The 26689-nt window shown below is 36.4% G+C and overlaps 1 protein-coding gene across 1 annotated transcript in view; it reads left to right on the top strand.

Annotated features, from left to right (window-relative positions):
* Window positions 1-26689, top strand: part of SLC9C1 (solute carrier family 9, subfamily C (Na+-transporting carboxylic acid decarboxylase), member 1) — a 111100-nt gene that overhangs the window by 75710 nt on the left and 8701 nt on the right. The window contains exons 16-25 of the mRNA XM_010852747.1: window positions 796-984; window positions 2059-2208; window positions 7050-7101; window positions 8329-8477; window positions 11957-12082; window positions 13358-13456; window positions 13981-14154; window positions 20888-21019; window positions 21153-21338; window positions 24107-24230. Of these exons, the coding sequence (XP_010851049.1) occupies window positions 796-984; window positions 2059-2208; window positions 7050-7101; window positions 8329-8477; window positions 11957-12082; window positions 13358-13456; window positions 13981-14154; window positions 20888-21019; window positions 21153-21338; window positions 24107-24230 (1381 nt within the window). The remainder of the gene's footprint in view (window positions 1-795; window positions 985-2058; window positions 2209-7049; window positions 7102-8328; window positions 8478-11956; window positions 12083-13357; window positions 13457-13980; window positions 14155-20887; window positions 21020-21152; window positions 21339-24106; window positions 24231-26689) is intronic.

Genomic DNA, 26689 nt, shown 5'->3' with positions numbered 1-26689 from the left:
TGGCAAAGTAATGTCTCTGCTTTTTAATATGCTGTCTAGGTTTGTTATAGCTTTTCTTCCAAGGAGCAACATCTTTTAATTTCATGGTTGCCGTCAGCATCCACAGTGACTTGGACTTCTTTGGAGCCCAAGAAGATAATATCTAACACTGTTTCCACTTTTTGCCCATCTATTTGCCATGAAATGATGGGACCAGATGCTGTGATCTTTGTTTTTTGAATGTTGAGTTTTAAGCCTGCTCTTTCACTCTCCTCTTTCACCCTCATCAAGAGGCTCTTTAGTTCCTCTTCACTTTCTGCCATTAGAGTGGGTATCATCTGTATATCTGAGGTTGTTTATGTTTCTCCCAGCAATCTTGATTCCAGCTTGTGATTCATCCAGCCTGGCATTTTGCATGATGTACTCTGCATATAAGTTAAATAAACAGGGTGACAATATAGAGCCTTGATGTATTCCTTTCCCAATTTTGAACCAGTCCATTATACCATGCCTGATTCTAACTGTTGCTTCTTGACCTGCTTATTTATATAGTAAGATTTCAATAAAATATTTTTAAATAAATAAAGAATGAATGAATTAGTAGGTATTTTGAATATTTTCTGTCTTGGAATAGATGCTTCAATGTTTTAACCATTTAATTTCAAGTTGATGTGATCACTTGCTAGTATTTCAGACAAGTAGAGTCTTAAGGTAGATCAGAGAAAAACTTAACTATTCATGTTTAAGTTATTATGGAAAATAATGTTGTGAAAGCACAAACAAATAAGGTAGTACAATTTCTTTTTAAATCAACAGATAGCAGCAATGAGGAAGGAATATTTTTTCCATGCCTGGAATCTATTTGAGCTAACAATTACGTTAGTTGGCATCATTGATGTAATGCTGATTGAGACAAATTCCATTAACTATTATATTTTTGATTTGGTCCAAATAGTCATCATTATGAAAATTGTTAGATTTCTTCGCATCCTACGCATTTTGAAGGTAAAAAACTATTAAATCAAACAGTTTCAAATTTCTCCTAACTACTTCATGAAATATGGATGAAAATCAGCTTACTAGTTTTGTGGTTTCCACTTTCTGTTGGGCTGATGTTTATATTTAGATTCTTTTGACAAGTTAAGTCTCATAACAGATTATATTATGAATATCTAAATTATATTAGAAATTCATTTAGCACACGAAAGTAAAGAAATACTCATCACAGTCTTTCCTTTTAGTAGAAAGCACATGGAAACCCCAAAGTAACATTTATTCTTATGAATACCTGAAATAAATGATAGGAATTAGCAAAGCAAATCATGTATGTTTGTAGTGACAATGCAAGTGGTATATATTCATACAAATTAAGGAACTGAAAAATACACACTTTGTGTTCTATAAACTTACAGTATTATGAAATCACAGCATCTAAAATGACCTTTAATTGTCTAATGTGTCTTTCTATAGCAATATAACAAGTAATTGTTTTCTGTATGAGTGTGGAGCACTGTGGAGCAAAGACAGGAAAATGTAGGGATTGGCCAGTTCTGCTGAAGTTAGGAGACAGACAGTACAGTGGTGACAGATAAGCTGGAGACTTAAACCCGCAGCAAAGAAACAATGAGAAGTTAATTGTGGGGTCAAATAAGGACCATAGTTGTGGTGAGCTCTAACTCAATTAACTATGAAGCATCTAGTGAAAAGTTTAGTGGGAGGTTTAGTCGGTAAAAGTGGCAATACTTCATAGACAGTCATTTTGTGACCTAAGCCCAGAAGATCAACCACGTTGTTTTCCAAGAATAAAACCACTTAAAATATCATGCAATTCTCTACAATGGAAATAAGTGGAAAACAAAGTCTTAACTTCACATAGGCATCTAATATTATTAGTTATGGGGAAGTAGCTCTAGCCACAAAGTTACAGAGATTCTGTGCATAAAATAACTAAGAATCTTGACAAGTTGCTATAGTTACCAGAGAGAATGTCATTTCTTATTACTACCTATTTTAAACTAGCCAACATAAAATCAACCATAATTTGTACAAATTTTATTAAATATAGTCTTGTTTTTTCAGCTTGTAACACCAAGGTTGCTGCAAATATTAGATAAAAGGATGAGTCATCAGCTGTCCTTTAGATATGCTATACTAAAAGGATATGTCCAAGGCGAAGCAGATATAATGACTATAATTGATAAGATTGCAAGTTCTAAACAGGTTAAACAGGTGAGGAAAACTTTAAATACTAAGAAAATGGTTTATTTCCCTCACTCCTCAGTTGCCCTCACCCATCGTGTCTTCTTTCTATATATGTAGAGGTGATCTCTGACTCCTGGTTTACTGAGAAATTTTTGCAAAAACAGAAACTAATCTACATTTATATTACTCAGGTGACTCCTTACTGAAGTATCTATGACACATTAGCAAGTTATGAGGCTCCTCTAGGTCCATCTATGCTTCTGCAAATAAGAGTATTTTCTTCTTATTATGGCTAAATAGTATTCCATTGTGTATATGTGCTGCATCATCTTTATCCATTTATCTGTCAATGGACATTTAGGTTGCTTCCATGTCTTGACTATTATAAACAGCACTATTCATACCAGCCAAAAAGTTGAGACAACCCACATGTCTATCAGCTGTTGAACTGATAAATAAAATGTGATGTAATTGCACAATGGAATACTAATATTATTAAGCAACAAAAAGGATGAAATATCGATACTATAGCATGAATGAACTTTGAAAGCATGCTAACTGAAAGAAGATAGTCACAAAGCACTTATAGTATGATTCAATATATAAGAAATGTCCAGAACAGGCAAATCTGTACAGACAGAAAATAGACTACTGGTTGCCTATGGCTGGGGGTGGGGGGTTGGGTGTGGATGAGGAGGAACTGTAAAGGTTATGAAATTTCTTTTTGGAGGATGAAGATGTTTTAAAATTGATTGTGAGGATGATTGCACAATACCATGAATGTATTAAAAACCATTTAATTGTATACTTCGAATGAGTAAAAAAAAAACAAAAACAAAAAAACAAGTCATGAGCCTCTTGGAGCACACATTTTGGTCCTTTTGGAGCTATCATGAAACCCATGTGCACAAATCAGCTTCTCTCAAAGCAAGTTTCAGGATCTATCAGGCTAAGATGCATTAAATAGGAAATACTGCAGGATGATAAGTGATGGCAGGATTGAGCAGACAGACCCTCCTCATAATTTCCAAAGCTCCTTCTGTTTCTCTATATGCTTGATTTTCCCACAGTAAATAGTAAAAATGAAGGATGGGGATCTGACAAGTAGAAAGAAGTACCACTAACTTATTTAGAGGGAAACCATATCTAATTCCCTCACTTTACAGATTGTCAGGGAATGTTTAACAGGAGGATTCCTACATGCTGTTTCTCACAGGTCCTTTGTTTCTTTTTAAGCAGAACAGCACGCTGCTCCCACGAACTGGGGTCATTGTGTGAGACAGGCTTGAATCTCCTTTAGTAAACATTCTCTATATGACAAAACTGCTTAATCTCGATCCCCTTTCTTGAGATATGGATTGTCTCCTGACCTTGTGACCATCATCATCCCTTGTTCCCTTGGTAACAGTTACTGTATATTTGGTTTTCTGATCTTTATCATTGATGAAAGAAACTTCTTGTACTACAGCCTATATATACTCACAGAAAAATCATTAAGGCACCTTTGCTCCATCAGAGCTTGGGTCCCCATGTCTGTCTGTCTTTCTTTCTTTCTTTCTCTCTCTCCCTCTCTCTCTCTCTTTCTCTTTGGCTGATTCCTTGGAGTGCAGAGACCTGTCTTGCTCACTCTCCTGCCCGGGCTTCTAAGACTTTCTCAAGAAGGCGCCCTGTGCCTTCACCCTGCCTCAAGAGGGTGCCCAGTGCCTTCATGAGAGATGCAAGTCCTGTGTTAAGGACTTTATTGGTTTTCTCCGTAAACCAGGGAGTGTCAGCCTCTTTCTCTCTCTCACTTTTTTTTTTTTAAATATAAATTTATTTATTTTAATTGGAGGTTAATTACTTTACAATATTGTATTGGTTTTGCCATACGTCAACATGAATCTGCCACAGGTATACACGTGTTCCCCATCTCAAACCCCCCTCCCTCCACCCTCCCCGTACCATCCCTCTGGGTCGTCCCAGTGCACCAGCCCCAAGCATCCTGTATCATGCACTAAACTTGGACTGGCGATTCATTTCATATATGATATTATACATGTTTCAATGCCATTCTCCCAAATCATCCCACCCTCTCCCTCTCCCACAGTCCAAATGACTGTTCTATACATCTGTGTCTGTTTTGCTGTCTCGCATACAGGGTTATCATTACCATCTTTCTAAATTCCATATATATGCGTTAGTATACTGTGTTGGTGTTTTTCTTTCTGGCTTACTTCACTCTGTATAATTGGCTCCAGTTTCATCCACTTCATTAGAACTGATTCAAATGTATTCTTTTTAATGGCTGAGTAATACTCCATTGTGTATATGTACCACTGCTTTCTTATCCATTCATCTGCTGATGGGCATCTAGGTTGCTTCCATGTCCTGGCTATTATAAACAGTGCTGCAATGAACATTGGGTTACACGTGTCTCTTTCAATTCTGGTTTCCTCAGTGTCTATGCCCAGCAGTGGGATTGCTGGGTCATAACACAGTTCTATTTCCAGTTTTTTAAGGAATCTCCACACTGTTCTCCATAATGGCTGTACGAGTTTGCATTCCTACCAACAGTGTAAGAGAGTTCCCTTTTCTCCACATCCTCTCCAGCATTTATTGCTTGTAGACTTTTGGATCACAGCCATTCTGACTGGCATGAAATGGTACCTCATTGTGGTTTTGATTTGCATTTCTCTGATAATGAGTGATGTTGAGTATCTTTTCATGTGTTTGTTAGCCATCTGTATGTCTTCTTTGGAGAAATGTGTATTTTGTTCTTTGGCCCATTTTTTGATTGGGTCGTTTATTTTTCTGGAATTGAGCTGCAGGAGTTGCTTGTATATTTTTGAGATTAGTTGTTTGTCAGTTGCTTCCTTGGCTATTATTTTCTCCCATTCTGAAGGCTGTCTTTTCACCTTGCCTATAGTTTCCTTTGTTGTGCAGAAGCTTTTAACTTTAATTAGGCCCCATTTGTTTATTTTTGCTTTTATTTCCAATATTCTGGGAGGTGGGTCATAGAGGATCCTGCTGTGATTTATGTCGGAGAGTGTTTTGCCTATGTTCTCCTCTAGGAGAAGGCAATGGCACCCCACTCCAGTACTTTTGCCTGGAAAATCCCATGGATGGAGGAGCCTGGTAGGCTGCAGTCCATGGGGTCACTAGAGTCAGACATGACTGAGCAACTTCCCTTTCACTTTTCACTTTAATGCATTGGAGAAGGAAATGGCAACCCACTCCAGTGTTCTTGCCTGGAGAATCCCAGCGACAGGGGAGCCTGGTGGGCTGCTGTCTATGGGGTCCCACAGAGTCGGACACGACTGAAGCAACTTAGCAGCAGCAGCAGCAGCAGCAGCAGCAGGAGTTTTATAGTTTCTGGTCTTACATTTAGATCTTTAATCCATTTTGAGTTTATTTTTGTGTATGGTGTTAGAAAGTGTTCTAGTTTCATTCTTTTACAAGTGGTTGACCAGTTTTCCCAGCATCACTTGTTAAAGAGATTGTCTTTATTCCATTGTATATTCTTGCCTCCTTTGTCAAAGATAAGGTGTCCATAGGTGCATGGGTTTATCTCTGGGCTTTCTATTTTGTTCCATTGATCTCTATTTCTGTCTTTGTGCCAGTACCATACTGTCTTGATGACTGTGGCTTTGTAGTAGAGTCTGAAGTCAGGCAGGTTGATTCCTCCAGTTCCATTCTTCTTTCTCAAGATTGCTTTGGCTATTCGAGGTTTTTTGTATTTCCATACAAATTGTGAAATTATTTGTTCTAGCTCTGTGAAAAATCCATTGGTAGCTTGATAGGATCATCACCTCCGGACTGCCAGGTCCCAGTCCATTAAAGGACCCCAACAACAGATGAGAAAAATGAAGCCAAGAAATGAAGCCAATTTAATGGTTATGTCCAAAGTCACATACACAGCTAGTAAACAGCAAACAGAATGCTAGGGCCTAAGTTCTATATCTTATTTTTCATTTTCTCAATTGAGTCAGATTAACACTGTGCCCCTAAGTTTATCATCGAGTGAAATTAGACAGTCATCTTTCAAGATAATTTAGAACATTTTAATGCTATATGTCATGTGCCCAAAGTTATGTAGTTGAGAACATTGAACACTCAATATGTAGTTGAACACAAATCACTGTATCTTTTCTCTATTCACCACCTGTAACTTTAAAACAACTTTGCTGAATTTTGTTACCTTTTATACTCACTCATACTGAGGATACACAGTAGGAAATACAAAAGAACTTGAATATTTAAGATATTGGCCAGTTTCAGTCTTCATTTCTGCTCTCACATATTTTGGTTAAAACTTCTATCTCATTTAAGGTTGAAAACCACATGTATTTCCTAAATTCAGAGATTCTCAAAAATTGAATGGGAAATACCTCACATGCCTGTATTTTTCAGAATCAACAGTATCCTAAAGTAAGTTACTTTAAGAAAAAACATATGACTTACCTTTGGGCTTCTCAAAATCAGCCTAGGTAATGCCACTTCTCATCCTCTCCACCACTCTTGCTGGAGTAAAATAAAATTCATTGCACAAAATTCTCAGGTGGCACTAGTGATAGAGAACCCGCCTGGTAATGCAGGAGACACAAGAGACATGGGTTCAATTCCAGAGTCAGGATGATCCCCTGGAGGAGGACACGGCAACCCACTCCAGTATTCTTGCCTGAAGAATCCCATGGACAGAGGAGCCTGGCGGGTTACAGTCCATAGCATTGCAAAGAGTTGGACATGACTGAAGTGACTTGGCACACATGCACAAAATTCAATTCTAATTCCAGAAAAGTTTCCATCATATTTTTCTTGACAGTTATTAATTTAGGTAAAAAATTAATCAATTGTTTTCCAATAGGAATAACATTTCTTTTGTTCCGTAGATGTTATTAAGGAGGGTAACGAAGAACACAGGACATGCTATGAAAGAACTAGGTAGGTACCTCTCACCTTAAAGATCTAGCATGACCATCTGTTCATCATCATTCCTTTAGAGAGGAAATGGTTTTGATAACTAAACTGGTCTTGGAGGAGATCTACTTATTATCAATAATAAAGTGAATAACTCCAACAATCAACATGATCGTATCTTTGACTGAATGAGAATAGTGTAATATTACCCCTCCACATTTGTTTTTTCTGCCTTATGTGACAATGAAGACCTTTTCGTTTCTGTTTAAAGAAAACACATTAGCATGCCATGATTGTGCATGTCTTTATCACACTATAAATTCTATTTTCTTCCAAACGTACTATCTTGAGCAACACAAGGAAAGAAGTTATTTTTTTTCTCCTGTTGCCACAGAGTTGCCATCTGAGGATTTAGGCTTTAAAATGAGTTGAAATCAGAACAGAATCTCATGGAATTGCTGGTTTGGCTGCTAGAAGGCTCAGTGCTCAAACATGACAACAGCCTGTTCTCTGAATTGTGCCAGGTCATGGTCCTAGTGCAAGACAAATCCTGGGAGTGAGACAGACATCTCTATGGCATAGTGTTTATATGTTCAGAAAAGGGAATTTGGTACCAGATGGTGGACAGTAAAAGAACACAGCAAATCTGCAATGAGCCCAATCATGAGAGATCTTTCACAGCAGATAGTTGTCAAGCCAGACAAGAGGTCATGACCAAGAAAAACTCCTAAGTGGATGAAACTCTCATGGGCACCCAGGAATCCACATCATATTAGCAGAAGAACATAGATGGATGCATCATCTAGATGCCCAGGCAGGATGGGTGGAAATGACCCAGAATGAGTGAGAGGATTTGATCAGAAGCCATGTTTAAGCACACAATCTATCATCTGAAATCTTGATTCTAACAGAATAAAAAATTGGGTCATAAACTTTAGACCTAGAGCCCAGGAGAGCCTCTCAGTGTCCAGTTTAGGTGCATTAGTATAACTGTTAATCTTAGGACTAGGGTTGTCTGTCCTTCTTCATGGGCTTAGACAGAGTATGGGCTGCCGACAAGGAAATGTCAGGCAGAACTCTGCAATTATGGATGAATTTTGATTGTTTGCAGAAATCTCTTTAGGGAGAGATACATTTCCCTGTGATAAGGGTTGTGCTCCATGGATTTAGAAAATAAATATTAGCTTACTGTCCACAGGAAATATTTAAGCAATGTCCTATTTCATTTGAAAATATTTTGTTATTTTTCAGGCTACTTAGAGTATGATCACCCAGAAATTGCTGTCACTATGAAAACAAAGGAGGAGATTAATGTCATGCTCAGTTTGGCTAGAGAAATTGTTAAAGTTTTCAGATTAAAAGGCATTCTTCATAAAATTGAAGGTTCTGAAATTAATAAGGTATGGTGGAATATTTTCAAAGCAAATACACTTACTTGATAGTCATTTAAGGTCCGGCTAGTCAAGGCTATGGTTTTTCCTGTGGTCATGTATGGATGTGAGAGTTGGACTGTGAAGAAGGCTGAGCGCCGAAGAATTGATGCTTTTGAACTGTGGTGTTGGAGAAGACTCTTGAGAGTCCCTTGGACTGCAAGGAGATCCAACCAGGCCATTCTGAAGGAGATCAGCCCTGGGATTTCTTTGGAAGGAATGATGCTAAAGCTGAAACTCCAGTACTTTGGCCACCTGATGCGAAGAGTTGACTCATTGGAAAAGACTCTGATGCTGGGAGGGATTGGGGGCAGGAGGAGAAGGGGATGACAGAGGATGAGCTGACTGGATGGCATCACTGACTCGATGGACGTGAGTCTCAGTGAACTCCGGGAGTTGGTGATGGATAGGGAGGCCTGGCGTGCTGCGATTCATGGGATCCCAAAGAGTCGGACATGACTGAGCGACTGACCTGATCTGATAGTCATTTATGATCTTCAAACCTGCTTTCAGTCCTTTCCAATATAGGCCATTTCTGCAAGGTAAATGCATAACTTAAAATAATTGTCTAAAGAAAAATACCTACCAGAAGAGCTTCCTTCCTGAAACTCTAGTGGTCACCTTCTCTTTCCTTTCTTGTCGCAATGAGGGACTACATCTTTCTATGCTTTGTACCCAAAACAACGGTATAATGAAATCATTCCTCATCCTAGGCTAGACTGGGTATTAGTATGTTCCTGGCAATTATCTGTGACACCAAAATAATTTTCCCATAGAAATTGTGATTTAAAAAAAAAAAAAAGAAAGAAATTGTGATTTATAAGAACACTCAATTATAGGGTAAAAATTAATTAAATTTTCTTTCTTCAAGTTGTTTAAATGGTATTGGGAAATGTAAAAGATATAGAGGGTCCCAAATCATTCTGTAAGTATAAAATTTATGCCCCAAATTGGGAATAGTGTAAGAAAAAAAATAAGGCTATTATACTTGTGAATACATATATAAAACTTTTTTTATCATAATAGTAGCTAATTGAATCTGGCAGTATAGGCAAAGCATGATATGCTATAACTAAAAAGATTTTGTCTCCAAAAATAGCTATATAACTCACTTATTGAGAGATCAAAGAAGACAAGTCATTTGATAAAATTCAACTCTTATTCAGAATGTTCAAAGGCTAATAAAGAAGTAGCATTCTTAACTAGATAAAGAATATATATTAAAAATATGAAGCAAACATTGTATTAGATGGCAAAACAGTAAGCAATATTCCCATTAAAGTCAGGAAAAAATAAGAATGAATAGTTCATTCCAAGTAGTGAAAGCTGTCTTTGTAGGTCTTAGCAGAAAAACAAAAGGAACTTGAAACATGAAAGTTTTGGAGAATGGACAAAACTAATATTGCTTATTGATTGTTTAAAACCCTGAGAATTAACTTCAAATCAATAATATGGGACCAATAAAATAATTCAACAGGGCTTCCAGAAACAAGATCAATATTAAAAATATTCCACAACTAAAGAAAATGTGAAAAAATATTGTATTCACAGTAGTAATTAGAAATTCTAAATCCTTAAGCTTGAACTCAAGGTAAAATATATGTTACACACATGTAGCAGGAACAAAAAGGCACATTTAATCAGGTAGAATAACAAGTCACCTTGAAAATAGAACCATGGAAATTATATTATGTGAGGAACAGAAAGAAAAAAATTGAAGAAAAGTGAACAGAGTCTAAGGGACCAGTGAGAAACCATCAGTGGACCAACATATGCATTGTAGATGTCCCATGAAGACAAGAGAGAGAGAGGGAGAAAGGAACAGAGAGGAAATTTAAAGAAGTATTGGCTTAAAACTTTCTAAACTTTATACCAAGCATGAATATTAACATCTAAGAAGCTCAGTGAACTTCAAATAAGATAAACTCAAATAGACCCACACCAAGACATATTATAACCAAATTGCTGAAAAGAACTTTGAAATCAGCAAAAGATTAAAAACTCATCACATACAAGGGATTCTCAATAAGATCATCATCAGATTTCTCATTAGAAATTTTGAAGACCAGAAGAAAGTGGGCTGATATGTTCAAAGTACTAAAAGAAAAAAAGTAGTCAACTAAGAGGGCTTCCCAGCTGGCTAAGTGGTAAAGAAGTTGCCTGCCAAGCAGAAGACACAGGTTTGACCCATGGGCTGGGAAGATCCTCTGAAGAAGAAAATAGCAACCCACTCCATTGTTCTTGTCTGGGAAATCCCATGGATCCAGGAACCTGGTGGGCTACAGTCCCTGGGGTCGCAAAGAGTCAGATGCAACTTAGTGACTAAACAGCTGCAGCAGAAATCAACTAAGAACCTTATATCCAGCAAAACTGAGAGTTGACTCATTGGAAAAGACTCTGATGCTGGGAGGGATTAGGGGCAGGAGGAGAAGGGGACAACAGAGGATGAGATGGCTGGATGGCATCACTGACTGGATGGATGTGAGTCTGAGTGAACTCCGGGAGTTGGTGATGGACAGGGAGGCCTGGCGTGCTGCGATTCATGGGGTCGCAAAGAGTCGGACATGACTGAGCGACTGAACTGAACTGGACATTATAGATGAACTTCAGAAACATAATGTTGAACAAATGAAACACAAACAAGTACATACACTGATTTCATGCAGATACCACTCGAAACTAGACAAATGCTAAACTATGGTAATAGAAGAAGAGTGTTACTTTGGGGTAGAAGTAATGACTAGAAGAGAACATCAAGGAGGATTCTAAGGTGCAATAGATGTTTTTAATCTTGGTTATGGTTATGTAGATGTTTTTATGTTGTAAATGTTCTTTGAGTGGACATTTAGGATTTGTGCACTTTTGCATGAGAAGGCAATGGCAACCCACTCCAGTACTCTTGCCTGGAAAATCCCATGGATGGAGGAACCTGGTAGGCTGAAGTCCATGGGGTCGTGAAGAGTCGGACACGACTGAGCGACGTCTCTGTTGCTGCTGCTAAGTCACTTCAGTCGTGTCCGACTATGTGACCCCATAGATGGCAGCCCACCAGGCTCCACTGTGCCTGGGATTCTCCAGGCAAGAGAACACTGGAGTGGGTTGCCATTTCCTTCTCCAATGCTTGAAAGTGAAAAGTGAAAGTGAAGTCACTCAGTCGTGTCCAACTCTTTTCGACCCCATGGACTGCAGCCTACCAGGCTCCTCCATCCATGGGATTTTCCAGGCAAGAGTATACTTCAGTAAAAAGATTTACTTTTAAAAATAATCTATGACTTCAGAATAATGATAACATAGAAAAATGCTTCAAGAGGGGATAGGCTGAAATTTTCCATGGAAGAACAGAAATCTCAGGAGATCAAGAAAAGGAAATGGTACAAAATCATAATTGTTTTAAACATTTAATTAACACCAGTTTTGTTCATCTACTTTTTTAACTTTGGTGGTTTTAGATAATAATGGCCAAAAAAAGAGACATACTTGATTTTCAACCTACATATAAACCTCTTACTGTTGAAGAAGCACTCTATCATATCCCATGGCTAGATAAAGACGAAGAACATATAAGCTTTATTCAGGTAATATTTGTATTCCCTGCTAGTAATATCGTTAATGTACCAATAAATGATCTTTTAAAAATTAAAGGTTTAGCCATGATACTCTTTGTTATTGTTGATTATCTATAGAGTAAAATCAAAATCAAAATCCCTGGGAATGACATGCAAAGTTCTCCCATAATCTGCCCCCTACCTCTCTCTCCATCTTTACCTTTAGTTATCCATATGTCATATACCCCAACTCAGAGGGTAAAGAATCTGCCTGCAGTGCACGAGGCCCAGGTTCAATCCCTGGCTCAGGAAGATCTCCTGAAGAAGGCAATGGCTACCCACTCCACTATTCTTGCCTGGAAAATTCCATGGACAGAGGAGCCTGGCAGGCTACAGTCCATGGGGTTGCAAAGAATTGGACATGACTGAGTGACTAAATACTTTCACTTTTGTTTCACTCTTGATACCCCAAGAACTTTATGCTTTTTAAATTCCATTCCTCCACGAGTGCTATATACTGATCATAAAATGTTTTCACCAACGCCCCCACCCCCACCCCACCAAAATGCCTCTGCTTATTTCTTCTCTGGAAACATTCTCTAAAAAGCAGGCTTTAGAGTCAAATACCAGTAAAAAAAAGACCAACCTATGTTTGGAGGACCAAAGATGTCACCATTGCATCCAGTATACCCCTTTATTATAGCATAATTACATTACAATTATTACCTTTACACCTCTCCCCGCTTCTATAATTTTTACCTCATCAAACTTTTGACTACTCAGGGCCTATCATGTTGTACCCATACTGGGTGTTCAATAAGTGTTTCTGGGATGAACAAATAAATGGATTTAACCTGTTCTTACTATATCTAGTAAGTTCCAAAAGACCGATTATATTTTTTTCACCTGGTTAAAATATTTTGAATGATTGAATTTTTATTACCTCATCAGCTGTTTAGAGCATGAGTATGTCTAAGACATATATGTACCATTAGCTTGTATTTGTCCAGATTATTTTTCATCCAAAGAAATATTTTTACCTTTCCATATATTCTAATTCCTAAATTAGATTGTTTTCTAATTTATGTATAAATACCCAATCTGAAATTACATATATTCATTAATATCTACTTTCTCTTTTTTAGTCATAATTTCTATTTTCTCTTACAAATTTATTACTAATACAATGTCTCAGATCTTTTTGAGTAATATTTACTTTAAAAGCATAAAACTTTTATTAAAATGTAAACTCTAATCACTGCTAAAATATTATTTATAGCTTATGTATTTGGTGACATTTTTTAGGAAAGATCCAGAGTTGTAACATTTGATTGTGGAAATGATATATTTGAAGAAGGTGATGAGCCTAAAGGAATTTATGTAATTATTTCAGGCATGGTAAAGGTAAGGCAGAGATATTTATAAATGCACTTGTGAGCATTAGTTAAAAACATTACATAATTGAGAATAAATATCTTTAAATGGTAAGAATTTTATTAATCCTTTTTTTAGGACAGCAGCTACTATCCAAACAACAATTATCTTCCTCAAACACAATGAATAACAGCAGCTATCACTTGTTAAGCCATACTTTCCCATAGATAACAAGAAACTTTAAAAGGATCAGCATTAAGGTTGAAAGTTATAAAATAAGCTGTTATTTATCTTATATTTGAGTTATGCATTTAGCTATTCTATGACAGGTATTTATTGGTTGAGTTGGTAGAATCAGAAAGATGAGAGTATTTAAGAATGTTGTTTCCAAGTCATCGCTAATTTAATAAATTCACTTTAAAAGTTATGAGTAATACATATTTTCAGGCAATATGTAAATATTAAAATTGTTAAAGGGAAAAGCCATAAATTAAATAGTTTTGGTAAGTTAACTGGTACATGTATTTTTTTTTTCTTTCTTTGTTCTTGAACAGCTTCAAAGATCAAAGCCAGGTTTGGGAATTGATCAAATAATCTGGGAGTCAGAGGAGAAAGATTACCAGATAACTTATACAGACTTTGTGATCAGTGGAGCAGTAATAGGAGAGCTAAACTGCTTGACTGATGCACCCATGAAATATTCTGCCACCTGCAAAACTGTAGTAGAGGTCAGAAAATGTCACCTTATGTCTTATTATTATAGCTTGTTAAATATCTAGACCAAATTCAAAGTTCTTTTTGTATTTGTATATGTTTGTAGTCTAGTGAAAATATTTTAAGAAATAGGAATAATAAAGAAATAAAACTTGTTACAGAATTTTATGTATGCAATGTAATGTCCTAGCAAAATGGTTTGCAAAAGTTAACCTACCATATTGAAACAAGGATTTAACCAGAGAAACTGGTTATATGAGATGTCTCATGGGAAATTAGATGGCATATGTTAAATGTCAATACCATAATTTGGAGGGTAAAGAAGGGAAAAAGTCAAAGAGCTGGGATTTATTAATAGAAAGTTGAGCACAGTGAACGGAAGTTTCTGACACACAATTCACAACAAAATCCTCAAAGCAACAGGGGCTCCCACTGGCCTAATGTGAATTCAGAAAGAACAATGACTGTAAGTAATAAAACCACAAACATATAAAAATTCCTAAGTTGATAATGCTATCAAGTTTTTTATTTTAAAAAGATTGCTAAGATATCAACTTATGTCTCTGAAAATGGATTGCTTATTTTAAAAAAGAAATAATTAAACATTTATCTGCCTTTCCTCTATGAACTCTTTCAAGGAAACTAAAAAAAAAAATAAGATGAGGAAAATTATTCTGATAGAAGAATTCAAGCCAATAAATGTAGAATAAGAGAATTAAAATATCTCCATTTAGTCAGCCCGAATGAAATAATGGACCTATGCAATAACCACCAACTGATACTAGAACTACTGAGTGGAATGTTAGTGGAACACTTTATAATGAAAAAGCATGCTAACATCACCTACGGACAATCTTAGCATCACTAAAATAATGGCAACTGGGCATCACATGCTTCATGATCTGATGCAACAGAAGTACTAGCACCATGGACTCTTCTTGCACAAGAAAAGAGAAAACCTGAATTCTAGTTCCAACCAGTTTACAGAAAATGCAGGAAACAAGTTAACTGACACCAAGAGAGAATAATTAGCTAAATCTAGAGTGTGGAATGTCAACAGGCCAATAACCCATTTATTTTTTAACAAATCAAAGGGATAAAAAGGGAAGAGGAAGGGGAGGAAGACGGCAAAGGAAAATTTTGCCTCTATCGTTCAACAATGCATATTAGAATATTTATAAGTGAAATTATATGATATCTGACATTTGCCTAAAAATACTTTAGCCTTTTGCTTCTGAATATAAGGAAGTTACTGAGAACATAGTGGCACACTTACCATAAATAACCATAACTTGACAAAATATATGAGGCAAATATTTTCAACCATCGGAAAACAGGCAGTGTTAAGTCTGGAAACCTCAAGAGCAGAGAAACTCATGAGATAAGCTCCACATCCACCTTCACCCTCTGACTGGGACAATTTCTGACCACAGTTCAATAAGAATCCAAAAGGAAAATAATGATCCTGCTGCACTGAGATGGGAGAGATTAGAAATTGTGGCAACTAAAGTAGATTGGAATCTGTAGGGTGGGGCATAGGATCAGAGTTTACAGAGGGAGACCTGAGCAACCTGTGTGGTCCACAAGTCCTTGGTTGAGGGATAGGTTGCAAATGCACGAGGTGAGACAAAACTACATTACCAGATTGCTAAGAATGGAACAGAGATGTTAAAGGTCAAGGAGGGTCAGGGATTTGAGGTATTTTAAGGTTCTATCTTGATAGAAAAGAGAGACTTTTTAAAACCTCTGGCATGTAGGTGAGCACATAGGTGAGAGCAAATATCATGGCCTAGTGAGACTAACTATAAACTTGCTAAAACAAGCCTGAGAGCAAGCCCTGGCAGACTTCAGTTTGGAGGTTAAGTACCATGAAATTACACAATCATGGGAAATGCCTAGAGTTTTCTACTGATTAAACAAAACAAATCATAAAACACAACCTATACAAAGTCAAGGTTATCAGACAGTAAATGAAGGGGTCTACTGCAACAAACATCAACAATGATCACAGGAAGATAACAGAACCTGGAATATCAACAATTTATCTTCAGGAATCATGAATTACTAAGCAAGCAAAGAAACATGAAAATGTGACCCTTAATGTGGAAAGGGGGAGTGGAACAACCCTGAAATTACCCAGACTATGGACTAAATGAAGACACTAGGAGCTCAGAATAGATTCAAAGAACTAAAAGGAAACATGTTCAAGCAACTAAAGAAAAATATAATCTTTATGAGAGAAGACATAGGAAATATTCAAGAAAGAATCAAATGAAAATTTTAAAACTAAAAAGAGTAGTTTGGGGATGGCAGTAAAAAAGGTCAAGAAAGGAACAATAACCCACTAGTAAAGGCGAATACATAGTAAAGCCTGTAGATCAGTCAATTAAGTTATTACAAGATTAAAAGACAAAAAAATTGTAAAGTTAACTAGGACTAGAATAAATAGTTAGGGATATGACATCAAAGACATAAAGCCTGGGAGAAGTAAAGAAAGTAATTTTAGGATATGTTTGAACTTAAATGACTATCTGTTTAAAACAAGTAGATCTAGTTACAGGTTAACATATATGAACCTGATAGTAAGCACAAGTCAAAAACCTACAATAGACACACATAAAACTAGAGAAAAAAGGAACAAAGCGTACCTCTAAAGAAAATCATCACACCACAAAGGAAGAAACTAAAAAAGGAGAAAGGGACAGAGAAGAACTGCAAAAACAACCAGAAAACAAGTGGCAATAAGCACACACCTATCAGTAATCATTTTAAATGTCAATAGACTAAATGCTCCAGTCAGAAGATAGGGGTTAGTTGATTGGATAAAAAACAATGCTGATTACCAGAGACTCACTTCAGAGTTAAAGATATACACAGGTTGAAAGTGAAGGGATGGGAAAAAATATTTCATGCAAATAGAAATAAGAAAGCTGTGTAACAATATTAACATCAGGAATATAGACTTTGAAACAAAGTACTGATTTGTTAGGAATGTTAGGTCCATGAATCAAGGTAAATTAGAAGTGGTCAACAGAGAAGGCAATGGCACCCCACTCCAGTACTCTTGCCTGGAAATTCCCATGGACGGAGGAGCCTGGTAGGTTCCAGTACATGGGGTCACTAAGAGTTGGACACGACTGAGCGACTTCACTTTCACTTTTCACTTTCATGCATTGGAGAAGGAAATGGCAACCCACTCCAGTATTCTTGCCTGGAGAATCCCAGGGACAGAGGAGCCTGGTGGGCTGCTTTCTATGGGGTTGCACAGAGTTGGACACGACTGAAGCGACTTAGCAGCAGCAGCAGCAGCAGCAGCAGCAGAAGTGGTCAAACAGGAGATGGCAAGAGTGAACATGGACATTTTAGAAATTAGTGAACTAAAATTAGTGAACGGGCAATTTTAATTCAGATGCCCGTTATATCTTCTACTGTGAGCAAGAATTCCTTAGAAGAAATGGAGTAGCCATCATAGTCAACAAAAGAGTCTAAAATGCAGTACTTGAGTGCAATCTCAAAAATGACAGAATGATCTCTGTTCATTTCCAAGGCAAACCATTCAATATCACAGTAATCCAAGTCTATGCCCTAACCAATAACACTGAAGAAGATGAAGTTGAACAGTTCTATGAAGACCTACAAGACCTTCTAGAACTAACACCCAAAGAAGATGTCCTTTTCATCATGGGGGCCTGGAATGCAAAAGTAGGAAGGCAAGAGATACCTGGGGTAACAGGCAAATTTGGCCTTGGAGTACAAAATGAAACAGGGCAAAGGCTAATAGAGTTTTGCCAAGATAACGCACTGGTCATAGCAAACACCCTCTTCCAACAACACAAGAGAAGACTTTACATGTGGACATCACCAGATGGTCAATACCAAAATCAGACTGATTATATTCTTTTCAGCCAAAGATGGTGAAGCTCTATACAGTCAGCAAAAACAAGACCGGGAGCTGACTATGGCTCAGATCATGAACTCCTTATTGCCAAATTCAGACTGAAATTGAAGAAAGTAGGGAAAACCACTAGACCATTCAGGTATGACCTAAATCAAATCTCTTACGATTATACAGTGGAAGGGAGTAATAGATTCAAGGGATTAGATCTGATAGACAGAGTGCCTGAAAAACTATGGACAGAGGTTCGTGACATTGTACAGGAGGCAGGGATCAAGACCATCCCCAAGAAAAAGAAATGCAAAAAGACAAAATGGTTGTCTGGGAGCGGGGGGCCGCCTTACAAATAGCTGAGAAAAGAAGAGAAGCTAAAGGCAAAGGAGACATAGATTAATAGAACAGAACAGAGAATCCAGAAATAAACCTACGTACTTGTGGTCAACTAATCTAAATCAAGGCAAAAATATACAATGGAGAAAATACAGACTCTTCAATAAGTGTTGCTGGGAAAACTGGACAGCTACATGTAAAAGAATGAAATTATAACTTTTTCTCACACCAAATACAAAATTGAAAATGAATTAAAGACCTAAATGTAAGGCTGTAAACTGTGAACTCTAGAAGGGATCATAGGCAGAACACTCTTTGACATAAACCTAGCAATATTTTTTTGAATATGTCTCCTAAGGCAAAGGAAACAACTGCAAAAACAAGCAAATGATACCTAATTAATCTTAAAAGCCTTTCCATGCAAAAGGAAACCATTGACAAAATAAAAAATCATCCTATTGATCAGTAGAAAATATTTGCAAATTGCATGATCAATAACAGATTAATATCCAAAACACATAAACAGTTCATACAACTCAATATCAAAACAACTCAATTATATAATGGGCAGAAGACCTGAATAGATATTTTTCCAAATAAGATATACAGAAGGTCAACAGGCACATGAAAAGATGCTCATCATTGGTAAATATCAGAGAAATGCAACTCAATATTACAGTGAGTTATCACCTCACCTCTGTCAGAATGGCTATCATCAAAAAGTCTACAAATAACAAATATTGGTGAGGATGTGGATGAAGGGAACGCTCCAAGGTCTCCCTGGTGGCTCAGTAGTAAATAATCCACCTGCCAATGCCAGAGACCCAGGTTTGAGCCTTGGGTCAGGAAAATCCCCTGAAGAAGGAAGTGGCAACCCACTCCAGTATTCTTACCTGGGAAATCCCATGGACAGAGGAGCCTGGCAGGCTGCAGACCATGAGGTCACAAAAGAGTCAGACATGACTTAGTGACTGAACAACACCACCAACAACCTACACTGTTGGCAGAAATGTAAATTTGTGCCACTATTAAAAACAGTATGGAGGTTTCTCAAAAAAACTAAAAATAGAACTATCATATGATCCAGGAATTCTGCTCTTAGATAGGTATGTGAAGAAAATAAAAACATGAATTTGAAAAGATCCATGTTCCTCCATATTCACAGTAGTATTATTTATAACAGCCAAGATGTGAAAGCAACCAAAATGTCCATCAACAAATGAATGGATAAAGAAGATTTGAGATATATATGTATATATATATATATGTATATCTCAAATACTGTGTGTGTATATATATATATATACAGTATTACTAAACCAAAAAAGGATGAAATTATGCTATTTGCAACAACATGGATGGACTTGGAGGGTATTATATTTAATGAAATAATAGAAAGACAGAGAAAGACAAGTACTGTAAGTTATCACTTTTATGCAGAATCTAAAAAATAAAACAAACAAGTTAATATGACAAAACAGAAACAGATTTACAGAAATGGAAAACAAAGTAGTGGTTATCAGTAGGGAGAGGAAAGGGAGTAGGACAAAATAGGGCAACCCACTTCAGTACTCTTGCTTAGGGCTTAAGAGGTACAAATTACCATTTGTGAAGGATATATTGTACAGCACAGGGAATGAAGTCAATACTCTGTAATAACTTTAAATGCAGTATAATCTATAATAATATTGGATCACTATGTTGTACACCTAAAACTAATGAAATATTGTAAATCAACTATGCTTCAGAATTTAAAATTGGGCAATGGATTTGAACAGATACTTCATAAAAGAATATACAAATGGCCCATAAACATATGAAAAAGATGCTCAATATCATTAGTGCTCAGAGAAATGCAAATTAAAATCATGATAAGGTATCACTATATACATACTACATTGGCTAAAAATACATAGATTGAACACAAAGTATTAGCAAGGATGTCAATCAGCTGAAATTCTCATAAGTGGCTAGTTAAAGGGTAAATGTTACAGCCTCATCTGAAAACAGTTTAGCAGTTTATTATAAATACACATTTACTATATTACCCAGCAAACCTACTCATGGCTGATTACCAAGAGAATTTAAAACCAACAAACACAATCTCTTGTGTCTTCATAGCAGTTTATCCCTAAGAGTCAATAGTCTAATCATTGTTAGTATCAGAATTTTATTACTAACCAAAACATTTTCTCCCCCCAAATAATGTTTTTAGAAATACTTATGTCTTTAGTTTAAAAGGTTAAATGATCTTTGAGTCTTTGTTTTCTATTTTTTTCAGAATCTATAAGAATAGTAAAGAAGTCTCATTAAATCATACAGCCTTTTAATACATAGTATATGACAAGATTGTAAAAATATTTACTAAATAGATACATTTTATTAGGTTTCCAGGCAATAAAATGAATCTGCATAATTTAAATATTATTAGATTTAATGTTACATGTATATGAGAAAATCTCATTTCATTGAATCATGAATGCACAGAATGAAATAATAAGTTGACATCCTCTTTTTTCCAGACATGTTTTATCCCCAAAAATCACTTGTATGAAGCTTTTGAACAATTTTATCCTCACATTGAATACAGAATGTGGCTAAAACTTGGACTTTCTATTACTGCCAAAAAAATCAGGGAACATTTATCTTATGAGGTAAGAGGTGCTTATGTGAAATTGTCCTTCTCTCTGAATGAAAATGAACTAAAGTATTGTTAGAAATTAACTCTTTAGGAATTTATATTAATCTTTATAAACAATAGACTATGAAATTGTATTTTTGTTATAGGATTGGAATTACAAGATGCAATTAAAACTCAGTAACATTTATGTAAAAGATATACCAAAGAACACCAAAACCGATATCTATGATGAAACAGTAATTTATGTCATCCTCATCCATGGAGCTGTGGAAGACTGTCAGTTACGAAAAGCTTATAAGGCTCCTTTCTTAATTCCTATAACATGTCATCAGGTAAAGAAATACTGATTCATATCTTCAGGTCAATATTCCATTTGTCCAACAATGAGTTAATAGTAGAAAAAGTGTCACTTTTTCACCTTCCCATTCTCCCCCATTCCCCTAACACTCCACAAACGCACACACAGCACACACACTCCCAGTTCACCGATTGCTTCGGCACTGGGTAGCCCAAACACCAACCTGTTCCCATTCACTATCAATGAATCAGGCCAAGCTATACATTTTGGTACAGTTGTAAACAGCAAAAGAGGACCTATTCAGTTCATGTACATATTGCAGGACTACTCTCTCTGGATTATATCAACAGTGCTGTAAAAAGGTTCTTTCAGTCCTAAGCTGAAGTGAGTATTACTGGTATTTCTTCAGCTACTTTGAAAGTGAATGTAAAAATAAAGGATGTTCTCATATTTAAGCTGTTGAGTTATGTGTGTGCTTAGTTGTTCAGTCCTGTCCAACTTTTTGCAACCCCATGGATGTAGCCCAGCAGGCTCCTCTGTCCATGGGATTCTCTAGGCAAGAATCCTGGAGTGGGTAGCCATTCCCTTCCCCAGGACCTGGGTCTCCTGCATTGCAGGCAGTTTGTTTGCTGTCTGAGCCTCCAGGGAAGCCCAATTAAAATGAAAAGCTGTGCCATGAGAAGAAAGAGAGAACGAAGGAATATCGTAGTATATGTATGTGTTTGTGTGTGTATGTATGAGTACTGGGGTAGAGTAAGAGAGGTACATGTCTAGGAGAATCAGAGGACACATAAAATACTGCTAAAGAAAGTAAATTGAAAGAGAGACCAAGAGTTAATTAAAGTAAGCGTATTTTTTATGCAACTATGACAGAAACAGTGCTAGATGCTAGAGTGATCAAAACAAATGAGTCTTGCAACTTACCCTCAAGAGATCTCTCAACCAAGCAAAAAGATATATATAAAAATAGACACATAAATGTTTACAGCTATGATCAGTTCAGTTCAGTCGCTCAGTCGTGTCCGATTCTTTGCCACCCCACGAACCGCAGCATGCCAGGCTGCCCTGTCCATCACCATCTCCCAGAGTCTACCCAGACTCATGTCCATCAAGTCGGTGATGCCATCCAACCATCTCTTCCTCTGTTGTCCCCTTCTCCTCCTGCCTCAATCTTTCCCATCATCAGGGTCTTTTCAAATGAGTCACCTCTTTGCATCAGGTGGCCAAAGTATTGGAGCTTCAGTTTCAACATCAGTCCTTCCAGTGAACACTGATCTCCTTTAGGGTGGACTGGTTGGATCTCCTTGCAGTCCAAAGAACTCTCAAGAGTCTTCTCCAACACCACAGTTCAAAAGTATCAATTCTTCAGCACTCAGCTTTCTTTATAGTCCAACTCTCATATCCATACATGACCACTGGAAAAACCATAGCCTTGACTAGACTAACCTTTGTTGGCAAAGTAATGTCTCTGCTTTTGAATATGCTGTCTAGGTTGGTCATAACTTTCCTTCCAAGGAGTAAGCATCTTTTAATTTCATGGCTGCAGTCACCATCTGCAGTGATTTTGGAGCCCAGAAAAATAAAGTCAGCCACTGTTTCCCCATCTATTTGCCACGACGTGATAGGACCGGATGCCGTGATCTTACTTTTCTGAATATTGAGCTTTAAGCCAACTTATTCACCCTCCTCTTTCACTTTCATCAAGAGGCTTTTTAGTTCCTCTTCACTTTCTGCCATAACGGTGGTGTCATCTGCGTATCTGGGGTCATTGATATTTCTCCCGGCAATCTTGATTCCAGCTTGTGCTTCTTCCAGCCCAGCGTTTCTCATGATGTACTCTGCATATAAGTTAAATAAGCAGGGTGACAATATACAGCCTTGGTGTATTCCTTTTCCTATTTGGAACCAGTCTGTTGTTCCATGTCCAGTTATGATAGAAGTGCTTAAAAGGTAGATATGGGACACAAGAAAAATATATTGGATGTATGAGGAATCCTGAGCTGAGAAATGGTCATAAGAAAAATTTCCACATGGATACTACTAATCTGATAGCCAGTGAGAGGAAGTGAAACATTATTCTTAACTATGGTGCTTCCTACCTCTATCCCTGAATATGTGATAATAGAGCTTAGTTAGGGATGCTGGATTGGGAATTTAGATAACCAAGAAAGAGATTCTTTAGGCAATCCAAACCTGCCCAACTCTGTCTACTGTCCTGGGCATAAAGCTCTCCTCACTGTGGGTTTGGATTGGAAGATATCTTGAAATCCATTGACATTCAGACTTTCTTTACGCCACATAGAAAAATACTCTGGGTGATATTTTAAAGAGTCGTGGATGATTAAGTCTTCACTATTTTTCTCATTTGTAATAAAAATGGACAAAATAATTTAAAATCAGTGAGAGCATATAGAATATTGACTTTCACAAAGCTAACATACCCAAGTATTTGGCTATATCTAATGCCTATTTGGGCTTCCCTGGTGGCTCAGATGGTAAAGAATCCACCTGCAATGCAGGACACCTGGGTTCAATCCCTGAGTTGGGAAGATCTCCCGGAGAAGGGAAAGGCTACCACTCCAGTATTCTTGCCTGGAGAATTCCATGGACTGTACAGTCCATGGGGTCGCAAAGAGTCAGACAGAGCTGAGCGACTTTCACTTCACTTCACTTCAATATTTATTTACAATGTCAATTTTCAGGCCCAGATATTTAGAGAGGGTCTGAGATAGTAGCTTACTAGAGAACGTTTAATTGTTAGATTTTTACTTAGAAATTAGCTTGTAATCTGTTGATTTTCAGATACAAGGCACTGAAGATTTCACAAAGGTAACAATTGTTCAAACTTCCATTTATTCAAAAAGATTCAGGTGGAACACTAGAAAGTATATAGCCTCACATAAACCAGCTGATCCAACAACATCAGGTATGTAAGTTAGAATTCTTTGAATAATTGGGAACTTATTTTTCTTTTATGAAATAGTCCTATAGTATTTGGAAACTTGTATGCACTCTACCTAAAGTATTGAGGAATCTTTTAACTGCCATATTTGATATCCAATGTGTGAATTATGACTGACAATATATAAGTTATAGTTAGAAATTATTCTATATTTAACCTATAAAATAAGTACATAATTATAATAGGTATCATATATTATAAACATTATAAGTATATAAAAATAATATGAAGAAAAGATTGATGAGGAAATTTCTAGTTCTTTCCAAAAGTTAAAATATTTTATATAGCAGTAATAATGAAAATGCTGTTGTGTTGTCTGAAAAACAGAGATATAAATCATAGAACTGAATAAATAAACTTATTATAAACCTATTCTCTGTACAAATTTTGCATGAATGAAACTGAATCATAATATAAATGATTATTTAATAACTGCTATAAGCTAGTGATTAAAATTTGGAAAATAAATTTGAGATAGTTTTAAAAATTGAGTTATATTTGAATTATGGAATAATATTCTTTAATATTTTTCATTTCTCTGAAGGGAACATTGTTCTAAATTTAGAAATACAGAAATTAATTTTAAAATTCTGCATTGATAAGAATATTACCAATCAAGAGATCAACAAGGGACAGTTCATGGAAGAAAAGTTTTATTGAAAAAAAAATGTAGTCAAAAGTTCAACACTACTAATATTCAAAGAAACAGAAATTAAATGTTAGCCTATTTCATTCATGAGATTTTTAAAGAATTATAATGACTAAAGCTCAAAAAATGTAGTGAGTGGGAGAGAAATTTAAGAGAAAGGGGGGATTATATATACTTATGCCTGATTCATGTTGTTCAATGCAGAAACCAATACAACATTGTAAAACAATTATCTTCCAATTAAAAATAAATTCTAAAACTTTTAAAAATGTAGTTTTTCTGATATACATTCTTATCTTGACACCAATATAAATTGATCAAATAAGTTTATCACAAGATTCCAAAAGCCCTAAAAGTATTTCTATCTCTTGCTTAAATAATGTAATTTCTAAATATGTCAATTATATCTCAATAAAAATAAATTAATAATATAATTTCTAGACATTTATTGTAAATAAATAAAGCAAAAAATAATTAAGGTAAGCATTATTTATAAAAATAAAAATTAGAAGTTATCAAATGTCCATACAATAGTAAAGATTAATAAAACTAAAGCTGGTTCTCTTGAGAAGATAAATAAAATTGACAAACCATTAGCCAGAATCATCAAGAAACAAAGAGAGAAGAGTCAAATCAACAAAGTCAGAAATGAAAAAGGAGAGGTTACAACAGACAATGCAGAAATACAAAGGATTATAAGAGACTATTATGAACAACTATATGGCAATATAATGGATAACCTGGAAGAAATGAACAGATTCTCAGAAAAGTTCTATCTTTCAAGACTGAACCAGGAAGAAATAGAAATTATGAACAACCCAATTACAAGCACTGAAATTGAAGCTGTGATAAAAATCTCCCAAAAGACAAAAGCCCAGGACCAGATGGCCTCACAGGAGAATTCTATCAAACATTTAGAGAAGAGCTAATGCCTATCCTTCTAAAACTCTTTCAAAAAACTGCAGAGGAAGGAACACTTCCAAACTCATTCTACAAGGCCACCATCACCCTGATACCAAAACCAGACAAAGACAACACAAAAAAGAAAACTATAGGCCGATATCACTGATGAACATAGATGCAAAAATCCTCAACAAAATTTTAGCAAACAGAATTCAGCAACACATCAAAAAGCTCATACAACATGATCAAGTTGTATTTATTCCAGGGATGCAAGGATTCTTCAATATATGCAAATCAACCAATGTGATACACCATATTAACAAATTGAAAGATAAAAACCATATGAAAATCTTATACATACAGAAAAGGCCCTTGACAAAATTCAACATCCATTTATGATTAAAACTCTTCAAAAAATGGGCATAGAAGGAACCTACCTCAACATAGTAAAGGCCATATATGATAAGCCTAGAGCAAACATTATTCTCAATGGTCAAAAATTGAAAGCATTCCCCTAAGATCAAGAACAAGACAAGGGTGTCCACTTTCACCACTATTATTCAACATAGTTCTGGAAGTCCTAGCTACAGCAATCAGAGAAGAAAAAGAAATAAAAGGAGTCCAGATCAGAAAAGAAGAAGTAAAGCTCTCACTGTTTGCAGATGACATGACATCAGATCAGATCAGATCAGTCGCTCAGTCGTGTCCGACTCTTTGCGACCCCATGAATCACAGCACGCCAGGCCTCCCTGTCCATCACCAACTCCCAGAGTTCACTGAGACTCCTGTCCATCAAGTCAGCGATGCCATCCAGCCATCTCATCCTCTGTCATCCCCTTCTCCTCCTGCCCCCAATCCCTCCCAGCATCAG

This window comes from Bison bison, unplaced genomic scaffold, assembly GCF_000754665.1.
Source record: "Bison bison bison isolate TAMUID 2011002044 unplaced genomic scaffold, Bison_UMD1.0 scf7180017864314, whole genome shotgun sequence".
Taxonomy (NCBI): Eukaryota; Metazoa; Chordata; class Mammalia; order Artiodactyla; family Bovidae; genus Bison; species Bison bison.
Note: the sequence above shows the minus strand (reverse complement) of the source record. Positions and strands in the feature narration are given on the sequence as shown.